Below are 27,630 nucleotides of genomic sequence, written 5' to 3'. Positions count from 1 at the left end.
AACATGGATGGACCTAGAAATTATCATGCTAAGTGAAGTCAGCCATACAATGAGACACCAACATCAAATGCTTTCACTGACATGTGGAATCTGAAAAAAGGACAGAATGAACTTCTTTGCAGAACAGATACTGACTCAAAGATTTCGAAAAACTTATGGTCTCCAAAGGAGACAGTTTTGGGGGTGAGGTATGTGCTGGGGTTGTGGAATGGAAATCGTACAAATTGGATTGTGATGATCATTGTACAACTATAAATGTAATAAATTCATTGCGTAAAAAAAAAACAAAAAATAAAGTCCTTATATTCAGTTTTAGTCAGCTTAAAATACATAACATAGAATTCTCTCTTGCTCTCTTCCTATTCTGAAATAACCAGAAGTTCTAGTTTAGATGAAATTACTCTCATTTGCTTCAACAAACCTGTCTTTAGTCCTCAAACCTCTTTTTAACTAAAAACACATCATACTGTCCTTGCATACAGAGCTGTCTCCTCTATATTTCCAGTAGTCTTTTTTCCTTTTCCTCTCTTTTTGTTGCCTAAAACATAAGGAGTTTGGGGCCAGGGATCAGATCCAAGCCATATCTGACCTAAGCCACAGCTGTAGCAACACCAGATCCTTAATGCACTTTGCTGGGCTAGAGATCAAACCAGTGTCCAAAGTACTCCCAAGATGCCACCAATCCCATTGTGCCACAGTGGGAAGTCCTATTTCCAGTAGTCTTAAAGACATGTATTAATTAGAATTTTAATCTTTGGGAGTTCCCATTGTGGCTTAGTGGTTTAAGAACCCAACTAGTATCGATGAATATGTGCGTTCGATCCCTGGCCTCACTCAGTGGGTTAAAGATCCAGCACTGCTGTGAGGTGCAACTTAGGTGGAAGATGTGGCTAGGATCTGGCGTTGCTGGGGCTGTGGTATAAGCCCACAGCTGCAGCTCTGATTTGACCCCTAGCCCAGGAACTTCCATGTGCACCTGTGGCCTTAAAAAAATTTTTTTTCTTTGGAATCATTTTTTTTTTTCTTTTTAGGGCCACACATGTGGCATATGTAAGTTCCCAGGATAGGAGATGAACTGGAGCTGCAGCTGCCTCCCTACGCCATGGCTCACGGCAATGCCAGATCCTTAACCCACTGAGTGAGGCCAGGGATTGAGCCCACATCCTCATGGATACTAGTTGGGTTTGTTACCGCCGAGCCACAATAGGAACCCCAACATTTGGAAAGTAATTTCTAGAAGCATCTGCCCCTTTTTCTTTAGCTTCTCTGCAGTAGGAAGCCAAAAGTAGATGAACTTGTATTTAGTAATTAATGTTTTAGTATTTTATCCCATTTGGAAATGATCCAGATACTCAATTAACCTCCATTATTAAATTCAACTTGCAAAATCTTTAAGGTTTTAAGTTACCAGAGAGATTTAGGAAACTATTTCTAAGTACACATAAAATACAATTATTGATAAAGATTTCACCTTAAACTTTTTTATCATATATCTATTACTTGCTCCCAATAATTATACTTACTTTCCTGCTGACAAATGCTCTAACAGAGACAGTGTTAGCCTACCTGACCAGTAAACCTAGGTAAAATAAACATTTTTATATTTGATATTGATAACTCTAGAAACATGCCTGTTTTAATTAAACTAATGAAGTTAAAATAGTTTTTATTTATTCTGGATCAAACCTGAACACATTTAGGTTAGTTCTGTATTTAGTTCTAAAACTCACAACTCTGTAATTGTGAATTTCAGAATACTCAATCCTTAATTTACATATACAAACAAGTGTGTGTATATATATATATATATATATATATACATACATACATATATATATGCATTTGTTTCTTTTTAAGACAATCAAAATTACAAATTAATTTACAAATTAATTTTGATAATACCATCTGGAGGTAGAGAATATCATTTACACATACATAAATATAGACAACATAATAGAGACACACATAGATACAGAAACCTTATATTTACTAGTATTTGTATAAAAGTCACTCAAAAGGTTTTTTTTTTAATAATGTTTCCCTTTCTTTATAAGAATTATGTCCCTGATGTTTGCATCTCAAAGTGTGGCTTTTAGGAAATCTCCTGTGGTGTAGCTCAGGTTGCTGCTGTGACATGGGTTCAATGGCCTGGGAACTTCCACATGCCATGGGTGCAGCCAAAAATAAAAGAGTGGCTTTTAGATCCATTTTTGAGGGTATAAAAAGTACATCAAGGAGTTCCTGTTGTGGCAATGCTGGATCCTTAACCCACTGAGTGAGGCCAGGATCAAACCCGAATCCTCATGGATGTTAGGTTCATATCCTGCTGAGCCACAATGGGAACTCATCCCTTGGAAGTTTGGGGAAAGAAATGAACCAGCAAACCTCAAGGAATGGGGACTATGAAATGATTGCAAACAAATGGAGAAATTAACTGTCATCAAAAGTTCCCAACATGAAGGATTCCAAACAAATGGGGAATTGCAGACTAAACCATTAGCAGTTCCCAGTACAGAACCCAGTGACATATCTAAGGGCTGGGGTTTTCCATCTGGGGAATTTTGCTCTGAAAGGATTCTCTCAGGGCAAAACCCTCTTCTACCTCAAGGTGACCTGATCTGTAAAGGAAAGCTAAGTAAATTGGGGGCTAGAACACAAAAGAGGGAAGCTCAAAGGCCAATGGGAAACAGCAAGAAAGAGAGGGTTTGAGGGCACCAAGTCTGTGTTTCTCATTATCCCTGAATGTCTCCAAAGTTTGCTTCAGATCCTTTCCTGCCACCAATCTGTTAAAAAACAAAAATTTAATTGAGTAGGCTTGAGTATCTGATTGACTTTATTCAGCAATTGATGAGTCTGGTAGCACCTCTACTGGTAGAGAGAAGGGCACTCCAGGGGGCTGTACAAAAATGGAAGGTTTTTACAGGTAGAAGGAGGGCTGGACAAAAAGGTATCAGCAAAAAGAAAGGATAGTTTCAGGCCAGGCCATCTTCTTTGAGGAGAGAGAAGAAATGGCAGGGGTCTTTATCATGGAGATTACCTCACTACTGCTATCTGTATTTTCAGATTGACTTTTAAGGAGCACATTTCTGGGAAGGGTTTAAATTGCAATTAAATCTTAGTTTGCTGTTGTTGGGTGAGGGAGACACAAATGATTCCATTTTGAGCCTGCTGCTGCTTTAACACTGAAACTTTCGTAAATGTTAGATGGTAAATACAAATCTTAGTGGAATTTGTGGTCTCAAGATAAATTCCTGCCATAAAATCACTCTGCTTTAAAGTTTCCAGAAAACCAGAGTACTAGTTCTTCTGGAAGTCAGGAATGTGAATGCTATATATACTTTGAAGGAAAGTAGTCAAACAGTTGCATTCCCTATTTTTTAAAAAAGTTTCCCTGGAAGAAACTTTAAATTAGTTTAAGATTTATGTATAAAATTTATGCCATCTTTGTGAGGCAAATAAAGTAGGGACCTCAGTGAGTTGGGGATCCAGCATTAGTACTGCTGTGGCTCTGGTTACAGCTGTGGTGCAGGTTTGATCTCTGGCCTGGAAACTTCTGCATGCCATGGTGTGGCCAAAAAAAGAGAACCAGGTAAATCTACAGGTACTCGTATTTTAAAACAGCCACAGTATATTATTCAGTTGAAAAAGTAGTTGCTTTGCAGTATAAAATCCCATTACTTTTTCTTTTTGGGCCACATGTGCAGCATATGGAAGTTCCCAGGCTAGGGGGTCCAATCGGAGCTGCAACTGCCACCGCCACAGCAATGCCAGATCCCAGCCATGTGTGTGATCTAACCACAGCTCACGGTAACACTGGATCCTTAACCCACTGAGCAAGGCCACGAATTAAACCTGTATCCTCATGGATACTAGTTGGGTACTTAACCCATGGAGCCACAACAGGAACTCCAAAAACAGTGGTGAACTTATCAAATTCAAAGATCATTTTTTAAATTACATAAGTAGTGTATGGAGTTCCCGTCGTGGCACAGTGGTTAACAAACCCGACTAGGAACCATGAGGTTGTGGGTTCGGTCCCTGCCCTTGCTCAGTGGGTTAATGATCTGGCGTTGCCGTGAGCTGTGGTGTAGGTCGCAGACGTGGCTCAGATTCCACGTTGCTGTGGCTCTGGCGTAGGCTGGCAGCTACAGCTCCGATTAGACCCCTAGCCTGGGAACCTCCATATGCTGCGGGAGCAGCCCAAGAAATGGCAAAAAGACAAATAAATAAATAAATAAATAAATAAATAAATAAATAAGTAGTGTATAAATATATTCATCTTATAAAAATAAATATAGCCACACCCACACATGTTCTCAAATGTATGAACAGTTTTATTAATAAAAGCTCAAAACTTCAAATAACCCAAAAAGGGCCATCAATTGAGGAAAGGATAAAAAAGTGGTATATCCATGCAATGGAATATTACTTGACAATGAAAAGAAAAAAGTATTGGTACATGCTATAACATGGATGAATCTCAAAAGCATTTTACTAGGGGAAAGAGGCCACACATGAAATACAGACTACATACTGTATGATTCCATTTACAAGAAATATTGGAAAGGGCAAATCTATAGAGACAACACATTAGTGGTTGGCCAAGGGCTTGAAGTGAAGGAAGAGGATGACTAAAAAGCAGTATGAGAGAACTTTTTGCAGTAATAGAAATGACTAATATGATTATGGTGTTGCCTACACTGTACATTTGTTAAATTCATAAAACTGTACACTTAAAATTCATGAATTTTATTGCATATCAATTATATCTCAATAAAACAGATTTTTAAAAGTTAGATAAATAGATAAAGCCTTTTTTTCCCTCTTTTTTAATAGCTGCACAGGAGGCATATGGAATTTTTTGGGACAAGGATTAAATCTGAGCCATAGCTGTGGAACTATGCAGTGACCTGAGCTGCTACAGTCAGATTCTTAACCCACTGCACCACAGCAGGAACTCCAAAATAAAGCTGTCTTTTGACTACCACTTCCAAACTAGGTTCCCTCACTCTCTGGGAAGGTGCCCTCCTCCCTCCACATAGGCTAGACAGTTACACCACTATCATTATTACAGACTCTCCTTCAAAGCTCTTGTTCTGCATTTACACACACACACACACACACACACACACACACACACGGAAAATCTACATTTTTACCTTTCCTTACAGTACTTAGTCATTATTTGGCCTTTTTCAGTAAATGTATCTTAGCGATCTTTTCATTAGATTTACAGTTCTACATCATCCTAAACTCCTGAGAATACTGCACAGTATGGAGATACTACAGTTTGTTTATCTATCCCACCATCATTCAACCATATTTGAGAGTCATGGTGTGCCAAGTCCATTGCAAACAACACAGAAAAACAAACTAGAGTTTGGCCCGTTTACCGTTTTCACACAAGGGGGTAAAGGGAAGAGGGTTGTCAACAGTAATATTGAATGCGAAATCCTAACTATGAAGAGTGGTTATGATTTTTTAAAGCCTGAGTAATTTATCTAGTTGGAAGCTCAAGAATGTATTTTCCAACGCAGTTAAACTCTAACCAGATCTAAATGGTTGGTGAGGAGGTCCCACTGTGGCACAATGGGATCTGATCCCTGGCCTGGTAACTCCATATGCCTGCTTAGGCCAGCCAAAAAATTACAAAATAATAATAATAATGATAAAAAAAAAGATAGGGAGCATGACTTAATACTAAACGGCACCAACAGTATAGAAGAAACCCATAGGAGGTGGGGAGGTTGCTCTTTTATACATCTTTTTTTGCAAATTGTATACCTTACTTTGGAAAACATTAAGATCTTTTTTTTTTTTCTTTTTTTTTATTTGGAGGGCTGCACGCACAGCATATGCAACTTCCCAGGCTAGGGGTGGAAATGGGAGCTGCAGCCGCGAGCCTCAGCCACAGCCACAGCAACGAACGCTGCAGCTCATGGCAACGCCAGACCACTGAGCAAGGCCAGGGATCCAACCTACATCCTCATGGATACTACCTGAGCTCGTTACAGCTGAGCCACAATGGGAACTTCTAAGATCATAAATATTTTTGAACTGAGGAGTCTTTCCACTTCCTCAACATAAGGGATAAATCTTCCATGCTTGTTCTAGGAAAGATTAAAAAAAAAAAAAGCAAGCCCTTCAAATTGGCTCCTCTTTAAAAGCTGCAATAGTCTACAAAAAAGTCTCGGAGCTCTCCTCTAGACATAGGATTAGGATTAGGTAGCGTCAGTGGGACCTGGCGGCAGGCTTTTAACAACTTATCTTCTGGGAAAACTGGGCCTGTCTTCACTCCTCCATTAGGGCAAGTGTCTGGTCCCGTGGGTGAAATATGTACCTCCGTGGCACCAGGAAATCTTTAGCGCGTTGCGTAGAAAAAGACGCCCAAAGGGCGAAAAGAACGGAGGCTTACTACCTAACCCACAATGCACAGCTCGCCTTTCCGGAATCAAGGAATACAACTTCCAGGATGCATTTCTCTAAACAGAAACGTCTCTCCTCGAGTCTGATTGGAAGTGACGAAGCGAGGCATTGTGGGATTGTATTTGTCGCCCAGTACACAGTGGCTCACAGGCCTCGCCTAGATCCAGGAGCCACGTCCGGGGGCTGACGCTGGCCAGAGGCGCACGTCAGCGAAGACGGCCAATCCCTTTCGTGCGCAGGCGCAGTGGTTCGGGTAGCACCGGAAGCGCAGGGGGATGGGGCGGCGGTGACGCGATTCTGTCCGCGTTGGAGGGGCCGGGCCGCTGCCGAAGTCGCCGCGGCTGCCGCGTGACGTGGCACAGGCGAAGATTTAACGCCAGAGCCGGAGCTGCCCCGCCAGTCGTCGAGCAGGTCCTTGCCCCGCTAATTTCTGTCCCGGGGCTTCGTCCGACACGCCGGCTAGCGAGCTGTCCCTGCCGCGCTCTTTCTGCCTTAGCTCCTCTTCGCCCTCTGACTTTGCCAGGAGCGTGAAAGGAGAAGGCCCGGGGACGCCCCAAGCCCCTTCTGCTCCTGCCCATTGCAAGTGCCATTACCGCCATGGGCCTCACCATCTCCTCCCTCTTCTCCCGCCTCTTCGGCAAGAAGCAGATGCGCATTTTGATGGGTGAGTTAGGGCCTGAGGGATGAGGCCAGGCCTCGGTGGGGCGGCCGGGTCTCTACGCTCTGGGCGGCCTTGGGGCCTGTTTTTTTCTCCCCGTCTGCTGTAGTGGGGGAGGGGTGGGGGTCGGGAAGAATTCTTAAGGGGGAACAATGGGGCGAAGGATGGGCGGTCGCCCCATCTGTCGGGGAGGCTGGAAAGGGGCCGCGGGCAAGGTTTCCTCCTGGGTTTAGTTTTCTCTCGATCCTACTGAAAGCCCGACGGAATTGGGCGGAGATGTGAGGTTAGCGAACTGTCGAATCTCGCAGAGCCCGGAAGATATTGGCGCGGCCCATTCTGAGAATGCGATCTGATTCTGCTCTTCCCCGGGTGTGGGCAGCAGTTTAGCCTTCCTCCTCCCTCTTTCTGCCCCGTGTACACACTTTTCACCCTCCTTTGGTATGTGAGCGAGCGGTCGCCCGGAGCCGGCCGGTGCAGGAAGTGACCAGCCCCAGTACAGTGGCAGGCGAGCGAACACCCAAGGTTTTAGTAGAGTCCGGAGTCCTCTGCGCTCTCTTCGCTAAACTTTGCTTCGCTCTGGATTCTGCTTCACGTTTTTTTGTTTTTGTTTTTGTTTTTTGTTTTTTTCCTATTAATGTTCCTGAAAATTGAGTTTATCATGAATGTTTCTTTTAGCCACGCTCTTTGGTTTACTCTCTTTGATTTTCAGACCACGTAATTTTTGTCCAGCTGGTGAAGATTTAATGGAAAATAAATTAGAAACTAAATTCTTTTAAAGTGCTAACACATTTTCAGTAAGTGAACATAATGACGCTTAATTTTAGGGTCGCCTTGTTAAAGAGTAATTACGAAGGTGTTTTAAAAAATTCTTAGGGAAAACGGGCTTTTTAAAAATTGCTTTTTAGGGTCCGATTTTTGCTCTGCTGAGGGAGAAGGGACTTGTTAGTCGAGTGATGTAAGCAACGTCTTCCCCATAGTACTATGAGTAGTCTCTACATCACCGCTAAGCTTTTTGCACCTGAATAATGCTATAAGGCGCCCCTCTAACTTGTAACATTGAAATCTGTTGGTTTATTAGATTGTTTTCTAGAGAAGTTGGGAGGTTTTACTTGAAAGTTTTCCAAAGCAAAATTCCGTAATATTTCAAGGTATTTGAAGATTGAGGGTATGCACATTTGGTTCTTTTTTCACTTTCCTCTTATTCCTGCTTCAAAATCCATAAAACAAATGTTGATGATTCACTCACAAAGATTAATTCAAAATGTTTACTCTCTCATAGTTTGTCAGACTTCATTTATGAAAATGACAATTATTTTAGGAATGCAAGCATATTATTTAAGCTTTAAAAGTAATTGAAAATTGACAGTTTAAAAAAGGCTCTGAAGTCAGTGGGAGAACTTTGAACTGTGATAAATGAATTTCCAGCCTGTTCTGTTCGTGGAGTTGTAGTGCGTTGTATTTGAAATGTAGTATGTAATATTTTACTTAAGATTTATTGTAAATAAATTGCTGTTTTTCATTGTCTTAGTCTTTTGTGATGGCTGCAAGTTTCAGAGGGAGAAGAAAGGTAGAATAATGCTATAAACATTTTCCTATGTTTACTATATTAGGGGAGCATTTCTCCCCCTTACCCCCAGAAATAATGATTGAAAGAAAATGGAACAAGGAAAGTATTTAATTTTGTGCATTTGTGCAGGGAATAGAAATTATGATTTGAAATTATTCGTTCATATTAAATGTTATATTACTCAGGTTTGCCATTCTTGTTTTGCACTTGAATTTGGGATAATTAGATTTCCTTGATTAAAAATGTAATAGTCACAAGGTCAACTTTTATGAACTCATCAAGTGCGGTATAACTGAATGGGGGATATGTATATGGATAGTGAAATAAGTGACTTGGAAGTTTGATAATTCTTAGATTTTTGTATCTAGCTTTACAAATGATGGCATGAATAATTGATCACTCTTAATGTGTCTGCCCCATCCAAATATTGGAATTACCAATTAATGACTTTTTTCCATATTAATCTTCTTTGGCAGGCATGTAGTCTTCCTTTTTCTTTCTATGGTTTATGTAAACTTCATACCTTCTTGAGTCTGTGGCATTTTCAGGTTTTACCATTTTAAAGTGTTCTTGAAAGACAGCAGTTAGTTAATGTCTGATTTGCAAAATTACTGTGAATAAGCTTTAAATTTTATTCGTACACATGCTGTCTCCCAAATCTAAGTATTTTAAAAAGGTGTTTGAAGTTGCAGCTTATAGTAAACTAATTAAAAAATTAAAAGTTGATAACCATCGAGTCTAAAATTATTTAAGCTATAGATTGATAGAAATTGTGTAGGTTTTTTTTTTTTTTCCCCTCCTTTTTTCTTTTTGGGGCCGCACCTGTGGCATATGGAGGTTCCCAGGCCTAGGGGTCGAATTGGAGCTGTAGCTGCTGGCCACAGCCACAGCAGCTCTGACCCAAGCCACCTCTGTGACCTACACCACAGCTCACGCTGGATTCCAATCCACTGATCAAGGCTAGGGAAGGAACCCGAAACCTCATAGTTACTAGTTGGATTCATCTCCGCTGTGCCAAAATGGGAACTCCTGTAGGTTTTTGAAAAAGAAGAAATCACTCATGTGAGTGATACTATTGAACCTAAATTGTAAGACAGCTGGTTTCCACCTTAGATTTCTCATGTAGCCCTTCATGGTCCTGTTTTAAGTCTAATCTCCATATTTTGACTATGATAAGATGTAATTTTAGTAAATGACTCCCCAGATTTTGTTTATTTTTGAAAACAGTATGTTCTGTAGAGGAATTACTCATTCTCTCTTTGAACTTGCAGGTTTGCTTGTTGAAAAGCTTAAAAAGTATTGCTTTCTAAAAGATTGCTAATACCAGTGTAGTTTTGTGTTGTTTTACATGTGACTGTGGCTTTTTGGGACCAGAGAGGTTCAGGAGGAAGGATCCTTCGCCAATTTGAAAAAAAAATTAACTGTGTGTGTGTGTCTGTTTTTTTTTTTTTTGTTTTTGTTTTTGTTTTGGTCTTTTTGTTTTTACGGCTGCCCTGGCGGCATGTGGAGGGTTCCAGGCTAGGGGTCAAATCAGAGCTGTTGCTGCTGGCCTACACCATAGTCACAGCAACACTGATCTGAGCCGCATGTTTGACTTCCACCACAGCTCATGGCAATGCCAGATCCTTAACCCACTGAGCAAGGCCAGGGATTGAACCCGTCCTCATGGATACTAACCGGGTTCATTAACCCACTGACCCACGACGGGAACTCCAAATTCACAATATTTTAAAGTGAGTAGTGTTTCATACTCTTTCCCTAGCATATTTTATAAATGCACATATTACGTATTTTAAATTTTTGGCCTTGATTCTAAACATAATATGTCCTTTCTGTTAAATTTAGAAAACATGAAAAAGAATAGAGTGATAATTACTTACAATTCCACCATTCCACTATTAATATTTGTTATATTTACTCTCAGCCTTTAAGAGGAGGTTTTTGTTTCTCCAAAAGTTGTCCTCGTGATATATAGCTTTGTGTTCTTTTCGATTTGCTTTATTGTGACCATTTTCTCAGGTCATTAATTGAAAACATAATCGCCAGCCTTTTTTAAAAAGGGGAGGGGGTTTTTCTGATTAGTTATGTGATAGAGGGAAACAATAGACAAAGCAAAAATCCCTAGCTTCATGCCATTGGAAGTTGGTACAGCCACTCTTTTAAGTGTGCACTCTAGCATTATTATGAAGTAAGACTAACAAAGACTGATAATTTGCTACTAATTAACACATTGATCAAAGTGCAGATATTCCTGATCTTTTGGGTAAAAGCAAAACCCAATGTCATTATAATTTTGCTATATACCTAGTAGTGTCTTTTAAGTTTTGTTGGTCAAACCTCTGAGAAATTAGCTAAAATATAAGGATACTGTGTGTCTACCAGAAAAACCTATGGGCAGATTATTTGAGAGCTCAGACATCAGACCTAGGATTTATTTTGTGTGTGTTTTTTTTAACTAAAAAAAACTGAGATGTAATTCACATGATTCATTTCTTTAAAGTGTACAATTCAGTGGTTTTTGTGTCTTCACAAAGTCCTGTAACTATTACCACTATCTTAATTCAAAAATACTTTCATCAGCCCAGAAAGAAACCACTCGCACATTAGCACTCACTCCCCTGCTCACCCTCCCTCTTGCAACCACTTTTCTGCTTTCTGTTTTCTATTGGCGTGTTTATTCAGGATATTTCATACAATAGAATCATACAGTGTGTGGCGGTTAGTGTCTGGTTTCTTCATTTAGCCTGTTTTCAAGTTTGATCTATGTTATAGCCTGTATCAGTACTTCATTCTTTTTTATGGCTGAATAGTAATTTCATTGTATGGATGTATATCACATTTTGTTTATCATTCATCAATTGATAGAAATGTAATTGTTAACAGTTTTTGGCTCTTATGAATTATGCTGCTATGAACATTCATGAAAAGTTTTTATATGGGCATATGTTTTTAATTCTCCTGTGTAAATAACCTAGGAATGGAATTGTCAGATTATCGTTAACTATGTTTAACATATTGTGGAACTGACAGACATTTTCAAAGCAGCTGTGCCATTTTACATCCCCACAGCTATGTATGAGGGGTCTAATTTCTCAAAAAGATCTAGGGTTTTAATATTATCTTATTTTGCTACTCCTGTGATTCTGGGGACATTTCTGAACCTCAGATTTTGCATCTCAAAAATGAAGAGTTACTGAGGGTTGAATTTAAAACAGTATGGAATCACCCCATATTGTGCTTGAAGCACAACAAGCATTCAGTTTTTAATTAAAGTTATTATGCAGTTGTATTTCAACCTTCCTTGTAGAAAATTTGAAAGATAAACAAAAATGTGAAGAAGGAAAATATCCTATCTGAAACTTTATCTGCTGAAAGTATGCTTTTTTCTTCAAGTTGAGATAATTAGAATCTAGCTTCTTTAACTTAAAATATAAGTATTTCTTGCTGCTATAATTTAGTAGACATACTTCTTAATGATTGGCAAAGATTTTGGGGGAAGTTTTGTTGCTTTTAATATTTTGGTCAAAGTGCATGTCTTGTCAAGGAGAACAGGTAATTCCAGTATATCTTTCGGAACAGAGACTTGTTTATGAGAGTGAGAGGGAGGGAAGGCATTACTGGACTGTACAGATTAGAGTCTTATCTTGGCTAGTTGAGAATTGGTTATGGTTCCATTTTGTGGAGAAATCTCATTGCCAAATATTGCAACATTAAGGAAATACATACTTAAGAAATCACTAAAGTGGCACAAAATTGTTAGACCAACATATTTTTGAGTAAATAACCATATAATGAGTTAGGTGATGCACTAATTCGTGCATCTTAATTCTCACAGAAATACCTTTTTTAAGAAAAGTATTGGTTTGCATTTATATACTTTTGGGTGAAACTCAAAAGATGTTTTTGTAATTTTAGAATCTTGTATGTGGCTGTGAGCCATTTAACTGTTTTCTTAAAATTTTAAAAATATAAGTAAAAATCTTAAAAATAACGTATGGATGCTTAAAAACTTTATTATTGCATCATTTTTGTAAATACTTTATTTTTTTTCAATAAAAATAAGTATATAAAACATTAAGGTTCTTGAGCAGTCATCTTGCTGGGTCTCCACTAGTCCGACTTTTTTTTTCTTGGCCACACCCCCCAGGTATGAAGGTTCCTGGGCCAGGAATCCAAGCTGCATCATGGCAGCAGCCCAGGCCACCGCCGTGACACCACCCGATGCTTAACCCACTGAGCCACAACTAAACTTCGGTTAGAATTTTTTTATTACAACAAATACGTATTGCTTTCATTAAAAAGAAAATAATTTCCCAAGTTTTAGATTTCCTGTATTAAAAAATGTGTACTGGAGTTCTAACTGCTGTGGTGTGGGTTTGATCCCTACCCCGGGAACTTTCATATCCTGTGGACGTGGCTGTTCCCCCCTCTAAATTTTAAAATTGTAAAGTGGAAGAATATTAAGTGTTAAATATTAAAGAAATTAATTACTAACCAGTAAATGCTAATATTTAGTTTATAATGAAGATAATTTAATCAATTCAGTTAATTATTAAATAATAAATACTAAATATTAAGTTAAAGTTTTATACCTGCATACCAGTAGGTATAAAACATTTATTTAAAGAAAAGTTGGATTACCTAGATGCTTTTGCATGACTTAAAATAGTTACATAATCACAGTTTGTCCTGGATTTCTTCTATTCCATGTCAATGTGTTTGGATTTACATTGTTTTAAAAATTGAGGTATGAAGTCCAGTTGGATTATCATTGAGGACTTGTGTAGTTCTCAAAACTTAACTCAGGTGTTTCTTTTTGTTTGTTTTTGACTGTGCCTGTGGCATGTGAAGTTCCTGGCCAGGGATTGAACCTGCCGCACAGCAGCAACCCAAGCTGCTTTAGTGACATTTCAGGATCCTTAACCCACTGTGTCACAGCAGGAACTCCCTTCTTTGTGTATTTTGTAGAGTTATGATTCTTGATCTTTTTGATACTGTTCCATACTTTAAAAATAAAACAGTTCTTATTAACAGTTGATTTTCCTTATGCCCATGAGTGAGGACTTTGGGCTGCTTACTGTGAGTAGTAAGTGTTACAGTATTTTGGACAGAATAAACAAACTCAGTATAAAGAAGTGAGGAACAGAATTTGATTAGAGGATCCTCAGTCTCTAGAGAGATCTTAAGGCTATGCTTTGTAGGATACACAGTAGAAAGGATTGTTATGTGAATAGGAGTTTGAATAGCCTACTGTAGCCTTTGGTTCTACTTTGGACTAAGAGATAAAAGTTAAAACTACTTGTAAGGGGGAGTTCCCGTCGTAGCGCAGTGGTTAACGAATCCGACTAGGAACCATGAGGTTGCGGGTTCGGTCCCTGCCCTTGCTCAGTGGGTTAACGATCCGGCGTTGCCGTGAGCTGTGATGTAGGTTGCAGACTCGGCTCGGATCCCGCATTGCTGTGGCTCTGGTGTAGGCCAGTGGCTACAGCTCCGATTGGACCCCTAGCCTGGGAACCGCCATATGCCGCCGCAAGAGAAATGGCAAAAAAAACCAAAAAACAAAAACAAACAAACAAAAAAAACTACTTGTAAGGAAAGTGAATTAGGTGAGTGAGGTGATTTCTGTATTTTTTTAAAACTTAATTTTATGGGTTTTGTGTGCAAGTTACACTCTTAAATACTGAAAAAGGCTATCCTTGCCTAAGTCAACATTCAGTTGAGTGATTTCAAAATCTGTGATAGCATAAATCTAGGATGGCCAACTGTGATATCCTTAGAACAATAGTACATCCAGTGAGGTTATTAGATATTGAACCTTCCATTTACGAAGGCTTTAGCAAACAATGTAGAGTATTCAGGTTTTCAGAGACTCATACTTAAACATTTAATTTGCTTTCTGTTATCACTACAGTAATAGTATGGATTCCCCCCCCCCCCCAGAAACAAGCACATTCTTCTCTGCTTATATCTGCCTATCTCAAAGGGCTTTTTTCTTCCCCCCTGTGGCATGAGGAAGTTCCTGGGCCAGGGACCAAACCTTTGCACCACAGCAGTGACAACAGCCACTGCAGTGGCAACACTGGATCCTTAACCTTCCCAGTCACAAGAGAACTCTTCAAAGTATTTAATAATTTGAGCATTACTTATAATGGAGATGAGTGTGATAGAGCCTTTTTTTTATTATTATTATTATTTTTTTGTCTTTTTGTTTTTAGAGCTGCACCTGCAGCATATGGAGGTTCCCAGGCTAGGGGTCGAATCAGAGCTACAGCTGCTGGCCTACACCATAGTCATAGCAACGCCAGATCCAACAGATCCAAGCCACATTTGCAGCCTACACCACAGCTGACAGCAATGCCGGATCCTTAACCCACTGAGCAAGGCCAGGGATCAAAGCTGCAATCTCATGGTTCCTAGTTGGATTCGTTTCCTCTGTGCCGTGAAGGGGGAACTCCTTTTTTTTTTTTTTTTTTTTTTTTATGGCTGCACCCATGGCAGGTGGAAGTTCCCAGGCCAGGGATCAAACCTGCACCATAGCTGCTCCAGTGGTTTTAACAGCAGGTCCTTAACCCACTGTACCACAAGGGAACTCCAATAGGGCCATTTTTACAACCCAAATTAAAGTCTTTTGTTCTCATTTCTGCACATTTGATGTTGAAATGGAGTTAGGTAGGGATAAAATTGACTTCATCTTCCTCTTTTATATGCCACTCCTGTACCTGTGGCATATAGAACTTCCTGGGCCAGGGATCATATCTGAGCTGCAACTGCAGCCTGTGTGACAGCTGTGGCAATGTTAGATCCTTAACATGCTCTGGCACAGTGGGAACTCCTCCTATAATTTAAGGAGAGAAGGACATAGTTTTATATATATGTGTGTGTGTGTGTATAAAATTGTATTTTCCACTCGCATCAAGATCTAATTGCTTAAAATTTGCTTGTTATATAAGAGGAAACTGAATTTATGAATATTAAAGATAATTCTTTATTCATTTGTTTTTGTGTGTTCTCTGATTCAGCTTCTAATTTATGTTTTTTAAAAATGGTAGTAGTTCAGGAGTTGCCTTGTGGCACATCAGCTTAAAGATCCTGCATTGTCTCTGGTATGATGTGGGTTCTATCACTGGCTGGGAACTTCTGCATGTTGCAGGTGTGGCTGAAAAAAACAAAACAAAATGGTAGTGGAGTTCCCTTGTGGTGCAGTAGGTTAAGGATCTCGCCTTGTCACTGCAAGGGCTCGTGTCACTACTCTGATGTAGGTTTGATCCCCTAGCCCAGGAGCGTCCACATGCCATGGACGTGGCCAAAAAAAATGGTAGTAGTTCATAGAATTAATAAGGACTTAAATTGGAAGAGATCTTATATTTCCTGATCTGGTCCCTTTATTTTATAGCTAATTTCTTTGGCCTCAGTTTCCTGAAGTGATTTGTATAAAGTGAATCAACCATTTTACAGCAAAGCAAATCTAGAGATTAGAGTATGAGTTAGCTAGATACTCTTTTCTCATAACTACTACATGCTGTCTCTCCAGGTCTAGAAAGAAAAGTGGAAAGGCTTTTGTAGGAAGTGTTGCCTTTGGGAATCAGAAGTGAGGTGATTTCATTTCTCATTTGTGCCTTGACCAGTCACCTTTTGCTTTCAAACTAAAATTTGTTGTAAAATTGTTTCTTAGTGTATGCTTTTGGTCTAGATTTAAAATCTATAATGTCTTTTTCTAGTTGGATTGGATGCTGCTGGCAAGACGACCATTCTGTATAAACTGAAGTTAGGGGAGATAGTCACCACCATTCCTACCATTGGTAAGAAAGTTTACAGATGACTTTATGTCCTAATAATATATTATAAAGTGAAATTGAATCAAGTTTAATTTTGAAGCTTTTTTGTTTTAAGACTATCTTTTAACGGTAGTTTTTGGTTCACCGAAAAATTGAGAGGAACCTGCAAAGATTTTTCCTTATCTCCCCTCTCCCCCACCCCGTATAGCGTCCTCCATTATCAATATCGCTCTATTGATGAACCTATATTGAACCTATATTGACTCATCATAATCACACAAAGTCCATATACCTTAGGGTTGTTGTACGTTCTAAGGACTAGACAAATGTACAATGATATATATCCATCATTGTAACTTTCTTAGGGTTTTAAATTGATTGTCTGTTAAGACTTTGACAAAGCAATTCTGGGAGAATTCCACAAAAAAAGTGTTTATTTTCTGAATGACATTATACACAGTGATCTTCCTCTTTTTCTCTCTGTAGGTTTTAATGTGGAAACAGTAGAATATAAGAACATTTGTTTCACAGTATGGGATGTTGGTGGTCAAGATAAAATTAGGCCTCTCTGGAGGCATTACTTCCAAAATACCCAGGTAAGTAAGGAATGCTGTACGTTTTTATAACTTTTTTTTATATGTTTCATACTCTGTAAAGTTTATGTTAATATATACTGTTTACTTGAATATTGGTGTTTACTCTGAGTTGGCATTCTTCTTATCATTACTTCCATGTTCTTCAGTGAACTCTCCTATTCATGCTTCTGTAGACTAAATTACTTAGGGTGGAAGAGTTACATGGTCATCATAGTAATATTTTGAAGATAGTAATATTTGGTTCTTAAGATTGAATTAGATGTCTCCTCAATAGTTCTATTGGTTTCATTCTTAGGTTAGAAAGAATGATTTGTATACTTTTGTGTCACTGTCATTTTTAATGAATGTAATACAATTAATAGACCCTCATTTAGCCCAGTTAAGTGTTAATTTATCAGAATACATTAAGAAAAAATATGTTAAAGTAGATCTGCTCTGTTGATCTGATCTGTAAGATATTTTTATATTATGTAGTATGTATAACACTGGAAAGAAAGAGATGTTCGTGATCCTGTAGAGCAGGAATTCTTAAATTTGGCTTCACATTAAAATCACTTGGGGAGTGGAGTTCTCTAGTGGAGCAGCAAGTTAAGAATTTGGTCCTGTGGGTCACTGCTGTGACATGGGTTCGATCCCTGGCCTGGGAGTTCCCATATTCCTTGGACAAGGCCAAAAAAAAAAAGAGCAATCTACAGATCCTTAAAGATTCATGAATGTGTTTACTGAATTAGCTTGTTCAAAGACATGCACAAAATGTAAGTAAAAAAAGGAAGATGTGCACTACAATAGTTTTTGTATGGTTCATCAGGAAAAGAGAGCTGTGCTCCACAGTGTTAACTCTAGAATCAAGGGGGAGGAAGTCTCAAGCAAAATATATCAAGAAAAATTCAAGGGTGACTTGATCAAATAAGAGAGTCTTAACAAAAAGGAAAGTAGAAACCATTCTTAAAGATATTCAAATATTAGAATTCTATGCTACAAAAGAAAAGGAATTGGGAAGGATTTTTTTTTTGTTTGTTTGTTTTTTTAGGGCTGCACCCTCAGCATATGGAGGTTCCCAGGCTAGGGGTCTAATTGGAGCTGTAGCCACCGGCCTACGCCAGAGCCACAGCAACTCGGGATCCTAGCCATGTCTACAACCTACACCACAGCTCACGGCACCACTGGCTCCTTAACCCACTGAGTGAGGCCAGGGATCGAACCTGCAACCTCATGGTTCCTAGTCAGATTTGTTTCTGCTGAGCCATGACAGGAACTCTGAAATTGGGAAGGAATTAGTCGAAGTAAGAATTTTCCAAAAACTTTCAAATAGGAAGGTATAAAACTTTCAACTGGAGAGAGGGCAGATTAATTTTATAGCTTTGTTATATTCTTATTATACTAAAATACATTTTTTAGTATACATACTGAAGTATTCTTCTTCCCACAACCCTGACCCCTAAAGTATTTTTAATCATTTGTCACTTTATCACAAACTGTCTTGTGCTACCAGTTATTTGTGTAGGTAGCCAGATTAAATCCACTGAGGGATTAATTCCTCAGTATAGCCATAGCACTGAGCTTGCCAGGGTACTGAATAATTATTTTAGACAATGGTCATTAAATGACATTTCTTTTGATGTAGCAGATTCATCCCCGTTTCCTTTATCTGTATTGGAAATCATTTTCAGCATCCTACTCTTTGATAAAAAATTTGGTGCTTTAGCGGACAGAGAGCAAATTCAAATCTCAGCACTACTTATTAGTTATATAAATTATCTAATCCTTGACCATGCCTCTTCTATAGAAATAAGATACCACCAACTATATAAGCCTATTAAAGATTAAATGTAATCATATGGTATAAAAGAATCTAGCACTGTGTTTGGCATACCACAGGTATTTAATAAATGTCTTCTCCTTTCCCTCCTATCCCCAAAGCTACTCCTTTTTAGAACCTACTTCTCTAAGAGAGGTAATACCTCAAAAAGGGATGTAATTGTATATGGACTACTAGCAATCCATTTTTATTGTTTTAAAATGTAAATAACACTACCAGTCCTAAAGTAACATTATTAAGAGGGAGGATTATTTTAGAAATAAATTCTAAGTTATTTACTTCCTGGGACATCACAGAATCAAGAGTGTAGAAAAGCTAAGATTCTAAAGGTAAGTCTGGCTACTATACTTACTTGTTTAGAAACGGGAAAATAACTCAAATTCTATAATGAAGGAAGAGAAATTTACTACAATAAACACTGTCCCAGATTGTTAATAAAAGTTTCTTTTCTTTTTTCTTTTTTTTTTTTTCTTTTTTTTTTTTTGGCCTCAGTGAGTGGGCAGAGGCTTGATGTGGGATCTCAGTTCCCAGACCTGGCTGCAACAGTGAAAGTGCCGAGTCCTAACCATTAGACCACCAGGGAACTCTCTAGTTTCTTTTAAATATTATAGCTAAAAGAACTGATCAGTGTAGGTTGCAGATGCAGCTTGTATCTGGCGTTGCTGTGGCTGTCGTGTAGGCCGGCAGCTGCAGCTCTGGACCCCTAGCCTGGAAACTTCATGTGCCGCAGGTGCAGCCCTAAAAAGCAAAAAAATAAAATAAGTAAAAAATAAAGTCAAAGAGAATGCTGGAAAAGAGCTTAGCTGTGATTACCTCAGGTAACCATAATGCTTTCTCTGGCAGCCTTGAGGTCCCTAGAAAGAAGTACTTGGACTTTTGATTCTAAGGTGGTCCATGGTGGCCAGGAATGGGTCAAGTTGCAAGTTAAAGTAAATTACAAAGCATTCTAAAGAAGTCTAGGGATAAGCCAATTCTTGATATTGGTCAAGAATTACAAGGCTTAGGATTAGCAAAGTTTTACTTCATACGTAAGTTTTTTTCAAAAGCACATTCTCTAAATGAAATGCCTTTGACTTAATTTAAAATAATCTAAAAGGTGAAATATAAAGGAGTACCAATTCAACAGTTGGCCATATCCTAATTACTGAAGTTGGATAATAGATATGTGGGTTTATTACGCTATTCTCTCTACGTTTGCGTATGTTTGAAAATTTCTATAATGAAGGTTTGGAGAACATGTAACTCATATCAAAACATCTTTTCTAATCACAGCCATATTACTGAACATGAATATTTTAATTTTTAAAAAAGTATGCTAGATAACTAAATAACTAACTAACTAAATAAATAACATGACATGCTGTTTAAACCTAGTTGTTCCAGCTACTCACCTAAGATATTCACTGCCACCCGGTGGTAGTAAATGTCACTTTTTTTTTCTTTTTCTTTTTTTTTGCCTTTTCTAGGGCCACTCCTGCTGCATATGGAGATTCCCAGGCTAGGAGTCTAATTGGAGCTGTAGCCCCCGGCCTACGCCAGAGCCACAGCAACTTGGGACTCTAGCCACGTCTGCAACCTACACCACAGCTCATGGCAACACTGGCTCCTTAACCCACTGAGCAAGGCCAGGGATCAAACCCACAACTTCACGGTTCCTAGTTGGATTCATTAACCACTCTGCCACGATGGGAACTCCCTAGTAAATCTCACTCCTATACAGTGTTGTATGCAAGTTGATACTCAATGTTGTATACAATTTGTATACAAGTTGTACAATTGTATACAGTTTGTATACAATGTTGTATACAGTCTCACTTGTATACAGTATTGTATGCAAGTTGTGGGGCTGGAGACCAGGAATGACATCCACACATCTTAAACATACAAAGTGCTTATATAACATCACACATTTAGAAATTTTTTTTTTTTTTTTTTAGTAATCTTTTATTTATTTATTTATTTATTTTTTGTCTTTCTGCCATTTCTTGGGCTGCTCCCGCGGCACATGGAGGTTCCCAGGCTAGGGGCCCAATCGGAGCCATAGCCACCAGCCTACGCCAGAGCCACAGCAACGCGGGATCCGAGCCGTGTCTGCGACCTACACCACAGCTCACGGCAACGCCGGATCTTTAACCCACTGAGCAAGAGCAGGGATCGAACCCGCAACCCCATGGTTCCTAGTCGGATTCGTTAACCACTGCGCCACCACGGGAACTCCTAGAAAAATTTTTTTATCAATTCCAGTAGTAAACAAAAACCGATGCAATGGAGTTCTTGTCTGACACAGCAGGTTAAGATCTGGCATTGTCAGTGCAGCTGCTACATCTTGGGTTCCATCCCTGGCCCAGGACCTTCTGCATGCCAAAAAAATTGTTGAAAAACCTCTCATCGTAGTAGAAAATATCACAGAGTTGGAACCAAGTTAAATAGAAATGTGAAACAAGAACTGGCTCTACAGTCTTAAAGTCATTCCAAGCTTCGGTTTCCTCTTATGTAAGAGTTAGACTAGAGCAGTGGTTCTCAAGAGGGATCAGTTTTGTCTCCAGAAAGTATTTTATAATACTTGAAGACATTTTTGATTGTTGTAACTGCATCTGCATTGGGTGAGGGTGGGACTACTACTGGCAACTAGTTGCTGAACATCCTATAGTGCAAAGGAGAGCCCTCCGCTCATTCCCTAACAAAGAATCAACCAGCCCAAAATGTCAGCAGTGCTTCAGAACTCCCAAACCAGCAGAATTGGCACCACTACCTGTGAACTTTGCTAGAAATGAAGTATCACAGGTCTTACTCAGCGAGACCCCACTGAATTATCGGTATTTTAACAAATACCCAGGTGATTCACACGCACACATTAAACTTGAGAAACACTACTGATGCCTAGTTTATATCCTCAAGAGATTCCAGTTCAAGTGGCTAGGAGTTATGGTTAGCACATTAAGATTTTTAAAACTCCCCAGATGGTTTTTTATTTTTTTTTGGTCTTGCCTGAGGAATGTGGACGTTACCAGGCCAAGGATCAAACCCATGCCATAGCAGTGATCCAAGCCATTGCACTGACAACATTGGATCCTTAACCCACTGAGCCACAAGGGAGCTCTTGTTCTTTTTCCTTTTGTGCACACCTAGTAGTGTTTTATTGCTTCTGTTTAACTGCACTTACAACATTAAAAAGCAAAGGAAAGGGATTAAATTAAAATTTATTCTTGAAATAACATTGTTAAGTTAATCACAAATAGTGCTCAAATCTGTTTTTAGTTTTTAATGTCCTGTTATTTTCTTCCTTTCTTTTTTTTTAATAAGACTTTTTCTTCCTAGTATTTAACTCTGGGTATTGTTTTGCTGCCTATATACTTAGGTTTCATATTTAGTGTGTGCTTTAAATTTAACTTATAATTTATTTAAACAATTTTTCTTTAGGGTCTTATTTTTGTGGTAGATAGCAATGATCGTGAAAGAATCCAGGAAGGAGCAGATGAGCTGCAGAAGATGGTGAGAATGTTTTAAAAATTTACCATTTCTAAGATGTGTTTCTCTGGGTGATAGCGGTAGTGTTAGTGGTTAGTACATTTGAACTGTAATTTGATTACAAAAATGAACTTTTTAGAACTAGAAGAACCTTGAGGAACTATCACCATAGGTTATTAAGATTGCACATAAAAATCTATAGAACTTTTTAAAAAACTCATGGAAGAGTAGCTAGCTACTTCAGTAAGTTAGGAGAAAGGCCCACTTTGTAGAATGCTCTGTGAACGATTTTGATGCACATCTCTGGTCGAGGATGTCTGCTTTAGTCTAGTCTTATTTTCTAGAAATAAAATCTCTAGTTTTGAAGCTTTTTTGACCTAGGAATCCTGGTTCAAATCCCTTGTTCTCAGTGTCATTGGGTTCAGTTTTTTTCTATATCATACCTGTAATACATACTTCAAAATGTTTTGTAATGGCAACCATGATAAAAAATTCCACCTAAGGGATGTGGCATTTTGGTTGATTGTGTCATTTTGGCCTTGCCATATATTGGATTAATATTTTCATATATTGATAAAAATACTGGGGGGGGGGGAAATTGTTGAGGAACTTTGCTAGAGGAACCTTGTCATGGTTTCATATTTGTAGTCATAATATGTTTACTGGAGTATTCTCATTTATTGCTCCTAAGACTAGAGTTTGTAAAACCATTGTGCCAGTGTATATGTAATGAGTGTTTTTTCTTCTCAGTTAAATATTTCCCCTTTATTCTGCTCTTTTTTTGTAAATAACTATTGAGATATAATTCACATACTGTGACTTCACTCATTTGAAATGTACAAGTCACTGGTTTCTAGTATACAAAATTGTACAGTCATTACCACAATTGAATTTTAGAACATTTTCATCACCTCCAAAAAGAAATCTTAAAACTATTAGCATATGTTCTCCATTCCTTCCACCCACTCCACTCCCCACACTCCCAGTTGACAGCCACTAATTCACTATACATTTGCCTGTTCTGGACATTGATTTAAGTGGACTCAAACAATGTATGGTCTTTTGTTACCTTTTTAAATTTTGTCACTTTTCACGTAGCATAAGTTTCCTAGTGTTGTGTCATGTTTTAGTATTTCATTCTTAGCAGCTTCTGCTCTTGATGCTATTCTTGAATTTTTCGTGATACTTCTAATGCCTTAATCACTATTGTTACTCCACTGTTTCTTGGTCCAGCTGTCTGGAAAGGAAAAGGTCCAAAAAGAGTCATCATCTAAATACGTTTACTACTAAGTACCATACTGTTCTGCCATAAATGTTTATTCCCATGTATGTTTCTTATCCTTGCCAGTCCTGACGCTCCATGAATGATCATGAAGGCTGATTTACCTTAACAGTGTGTCGATGATTGGCTTGAAAAACAGTTTTGCTTTACTTGAAGGTGTACTATTGGTTTGATATTTAATAATGTATTTAATGTTGAATAAATTACATATATATAGGAAAAGAGTAGTCTACCTAGTGTGTTAAAATAATTGAATTGCAGCTTGGTAGTTGTTAAAGTCTTGGCTTTTATTTGCAGCTTCAGGAAGATGAGTTGCAAGATGCAGTGTTGCTGCTTTTTGCAAACAAACAGGATTTGCCAAATGCTATGGCCATTAGCGAAATGACAGATAAATTAGGTCTTCAGTCTCTTCGTAACAGAACAGTAAGTATTTGGAGGTTCATATTAACCTGCTGTCTATTAGAATTATTAGAATAATTGTTTAAAGTAGTATTTAATTTAAACATTTGTTAATTGTCCCCTTTGAAAGAGTTAAGGAGCACATCATTTAAAAAACTATAATAATGGAGTTTTGCTTATGTAAACATGAGCTCTTTCAGACTTAATTTCAAACCTTTGTAAATGTTGTGTTCACCTTTCAAGTATGTTGGTATCTTCTCCATTTTTAAAACTTTTTAATATGTATCCTTCAAGGATCCAAAGGTTTTAAGTATCTTTATTTCATTTGACTTTTGTTAACTTTATCCTCAAAATGATTAGTATGGATAAAAATGTAGAAAATTGTGCTGTATGAGAATTGTAATATTAAAGATTATTGATATTTTTAATTTAAATTTTATGTATATAACTGCAGCAAATATTTTATAATTTGGCTTTCTTATTAAAAATTTCACTGACTAGTAACCATGGGATTATGGGTTCAATCCCTGGCCTTGCTCAGTGGGTTAAGGATCTGGTGTTGCCATGAGCTGTGGTGTAGGTCTCAGATACGGCTTAGATCCACCATTGCTGTGGCTGTGGCATAGGCTGGCACCTGTAGTTCCTATTTGACCCCCTAGCCTGGAACTCACATATGTTGCAGGTGCGGTCTTAAAAAGCAAACAAACAAACAAATCAATATTTAACAGCTATATTTTAGGTAATATTTTGTACTCTTTGTGTGTTCACACCAAAAGCTTGTGGAGACCTATAATGATAGTAAAAAAGTTTTGAATTTAAAACTTAAAACAATATTTGCTTGCTCTCTAATAGCTTATCTTTTTAGATCAGTATTTAAATATTGGCAAAATACAGTTATACTGTTTCCATATTTAAAGATGGTATCATAAACTAGTACTGTGGCTTGTGCTTCACAATAGTTTTTTTATTACCTTGTCAACAAGGCAAATACTGTGATGTGGCAATAACTGTATAGAGAGTAGAAATTTTGGGGGTGCTTGACACTGAAGATAGTGAAACTTTCCAGAAAAGCTTGCCTCTAAAATACCAGCAATCTCTGCTCTTTCAAAATTTTGTCTCTTATACTCTGAACTTAATTTTATGAGAAACAAGATGGTTATAAGGACCAGGTGAGTAGTTTATTAGTTACTCATTTCTCATGAATGTTCTTTTTCAGATTAATTAGCAGATAGTTGGTTAAATGTAGTGAATTGGATAGCAATAGCTAGCCTTTTTTTTTTTTTTGCTTTTTTAGGGCCATACCGGTGGCATACAGAGGTTCCTAGGCTACGGGTCATATCAGAGCTGTAGCTGACAGCCTACGCCACAGCAACACCAGATCCGAGGCACTTCTGTGACCCACACCACAAAGCCCACGGTAATGCTGGATATTTAATCCACTGAGTGAGGCCAGGGGTTGAACCCTCGTCCTCATGGATACTAGCCAGGTTCGTTACTGCTGAGCCATGATGGGAACTCTGGTAGCAGTGGCTTTAAATATAAGAGGAGTTTTTTGAGAAGCAAGAGGTAGGAGAATAGTCCCAATCTATACAGTTATTGAGATCATTAAATATGTATTTGATCACTTGAAAGATATAATACTTTAACACATTTACAACTTTATTCCCATGGCTTTATGTATTGTTTCCTTTTTTTCATATGCATTTATGGTACCTCCTGCCTAAGTAATATCCCTGAAAGATAATTTTCTGAGTAAGAAATTTTAAATACTGGTTATGCATAGTCTTATGTTAATCAAGTGTTTTCTTGTCCTCTCTTTACAGTGGTATGTTCAAGCCACTTGTGCTACACAAGGAACTGGTCTGTATGAGGGACTTGACTGGCTGTCAAATGAGCTTTCAAAACGTTAAATGAAACTGGATGTCTAACCAAGGACATGTTTGATAGAATTGGTCTAGGCTTGTTACAACAAAATTAGTTTGCATCTTGGTTATTAAAGAGTATCTGGGACTGGTTTGGGCAGAATATTACAATGTTTAAACTTATTTTGTTGCCAATTATTGTTTACCAAGTATAATGTTGCTGTTAAGCAAAGTATGCTTGGTTTTAAAGAAATTCTCCTTAACTTGGGAAAAAAGTGTCCTCTTAATTTTACTTCCCTTAAGCCTAAATGCCTGGACATAGTGTGACACCTTTAAATAAATCCATTTTGAATGTTTTTTTGAGCCCACAACAAATAATGTTTTAAAGTTATCCCCTTGCTACTTTACTGATACCTTTATCATTCCTGGGACAGTCTGCTGATTTAAGAAAAATGTAGCATTCCATTTGTATTTATTTTTCTCCCTTGCCAAAAAGATTTTTTAATACTGCTTGTACAAGCCAGGGAATGCTCCAAAACACTATTCAGATCTCTTGCACTGAGGAACTTATATTTTCCCCTCATTATTGACTCCTGGCTTCCATCAGCCAAGCTTACCTTGGTGTGGTTTGGATTTGATAGCTAATTAGTCTTATGCTAGTTGCAAAGAGTTCTTATTGAGATGATTTTTAATACTCAGCAGATTGTCTTTCTTTATATTGTATCTTTTTTATGTTGCATGTTGCTTTTGGTATCAGCCTTTTTGCCCAGTATATGATAGTTCTGCTGATGTTTTACTGTTTATTGATAAACATATCTTCATTAAGAGTTTTTGGAAAACTCATCCAACTCAATGAATAAGTTTTCTTCATAACCCATTTGGAATTATTCCTAATAAAATTATAAAACATGTAATGGTATGTGTTTTTCTTGAGTCTTGAAGATGTTTGAAATGGAATTTCTTGTTTAGGAAAGTTGATTGGCCTACATAACTTGCTGTGAATAATAATGCAGATCCCAGTGAGTTTATTAATTGTTTGAATTGGAAATAAAATATGTGTTGTTATCATGTGTAACAGTAGGGAGCAACTTAAAAAATTTAGTTTTCTTTGATAAAATACCATTTTGACACTATATTTTTCTAAAGTCAGATCAGGGGTGAAAAGCTGTAATAAAATAAACTGCCCCCAAGGTATGTATGCGTTTGTTTCATAGCTAACATTAGTTTTAAAAAATTTGTGTTGTTTCCATGACAGACTGTATAGACGTTGTGGTGCTGCTCTCCTATGTAGGAGAACAAAGGTCACAAACATTCTCTCTCTTTTTTTTTTTTTTTTTTTCCTTGCTTTTTAGGGCAGCACCTGCTTCCTATGGAAGTTCCTAGGCTAAGGGTCCAATTGGAGCTGCAGCTGCTGGCCTACACCACAGCCACAGCAATGCAGGATCCGACCCATGTTTGTGATCTGCACCAGAGCTCATGGCAATGTTGGATCCCCAACCCACTGATTGAGGCTAGGGATTGAACCCCCATCCTCATAGATACTAGTCGGATTTGTTTCCACTGTGCCACAATGGGGACTCCCACACTTTTCTTTTTTAGCTTCACACATTTCAGAACTTCTGCAGAAAGTGACTAGTTCTTTGTCATAAGGTAAGAAAGGTATATACCTCATAAACTATATTATTAGTATGCAACTTGGTGACCTTATGAGTAACTTAGTTTTTGTCTATATAATCTAATGTTCAATGTATTTTATGAGCTTTGCTTTTTTAATGATT

The 27,630-nt window shown here is 38.1% G+C and overlaps 1 protein-coding gene across 2 annotated transcripts; it reads left to right on the top strand.

Annotated features, from left to right (window-relative positions):
• On the top strand, positions 6,683-26,766 carry ARF4 (ADP ribosylation factor 4). Of its 2 annotated transcripts, NM_001048072.2 has the most exon segments (6): positions 6,683-7,090; positions 16,370-16,450; positions 16,913-17,022; positions 22,262-22,333; positions 23,889-24,014; positions 25,814-26,766. In NM_001048072.2, coding segments are annotated over 6 exon segments (543 nt in total). In that variant the 5' UTR covers positions 6,683-7,023; the 3' UTR covers positions 25,901-26,766.

The sequence above is a fragment of the Sus scrofa genome, chromosome 13, assembly GCF_000003025.6.
Source record: "Sus scrofa isolate TJ Tabasco breed Duroc chromosome 13, Sscrofa11.1, whole genome shotgun sequence".
Lineage (NCBI taxonomy): Eukaryota > Metazoa > Chordata > Mammalia > Artiodactyla > Suidae > Sus > Sus scrofa.
The sequence above is the reverse complement of the archived record's forward strand: the minus strand, read 5'-3'. Positions and strand labels throughout refer to the sequence as shown.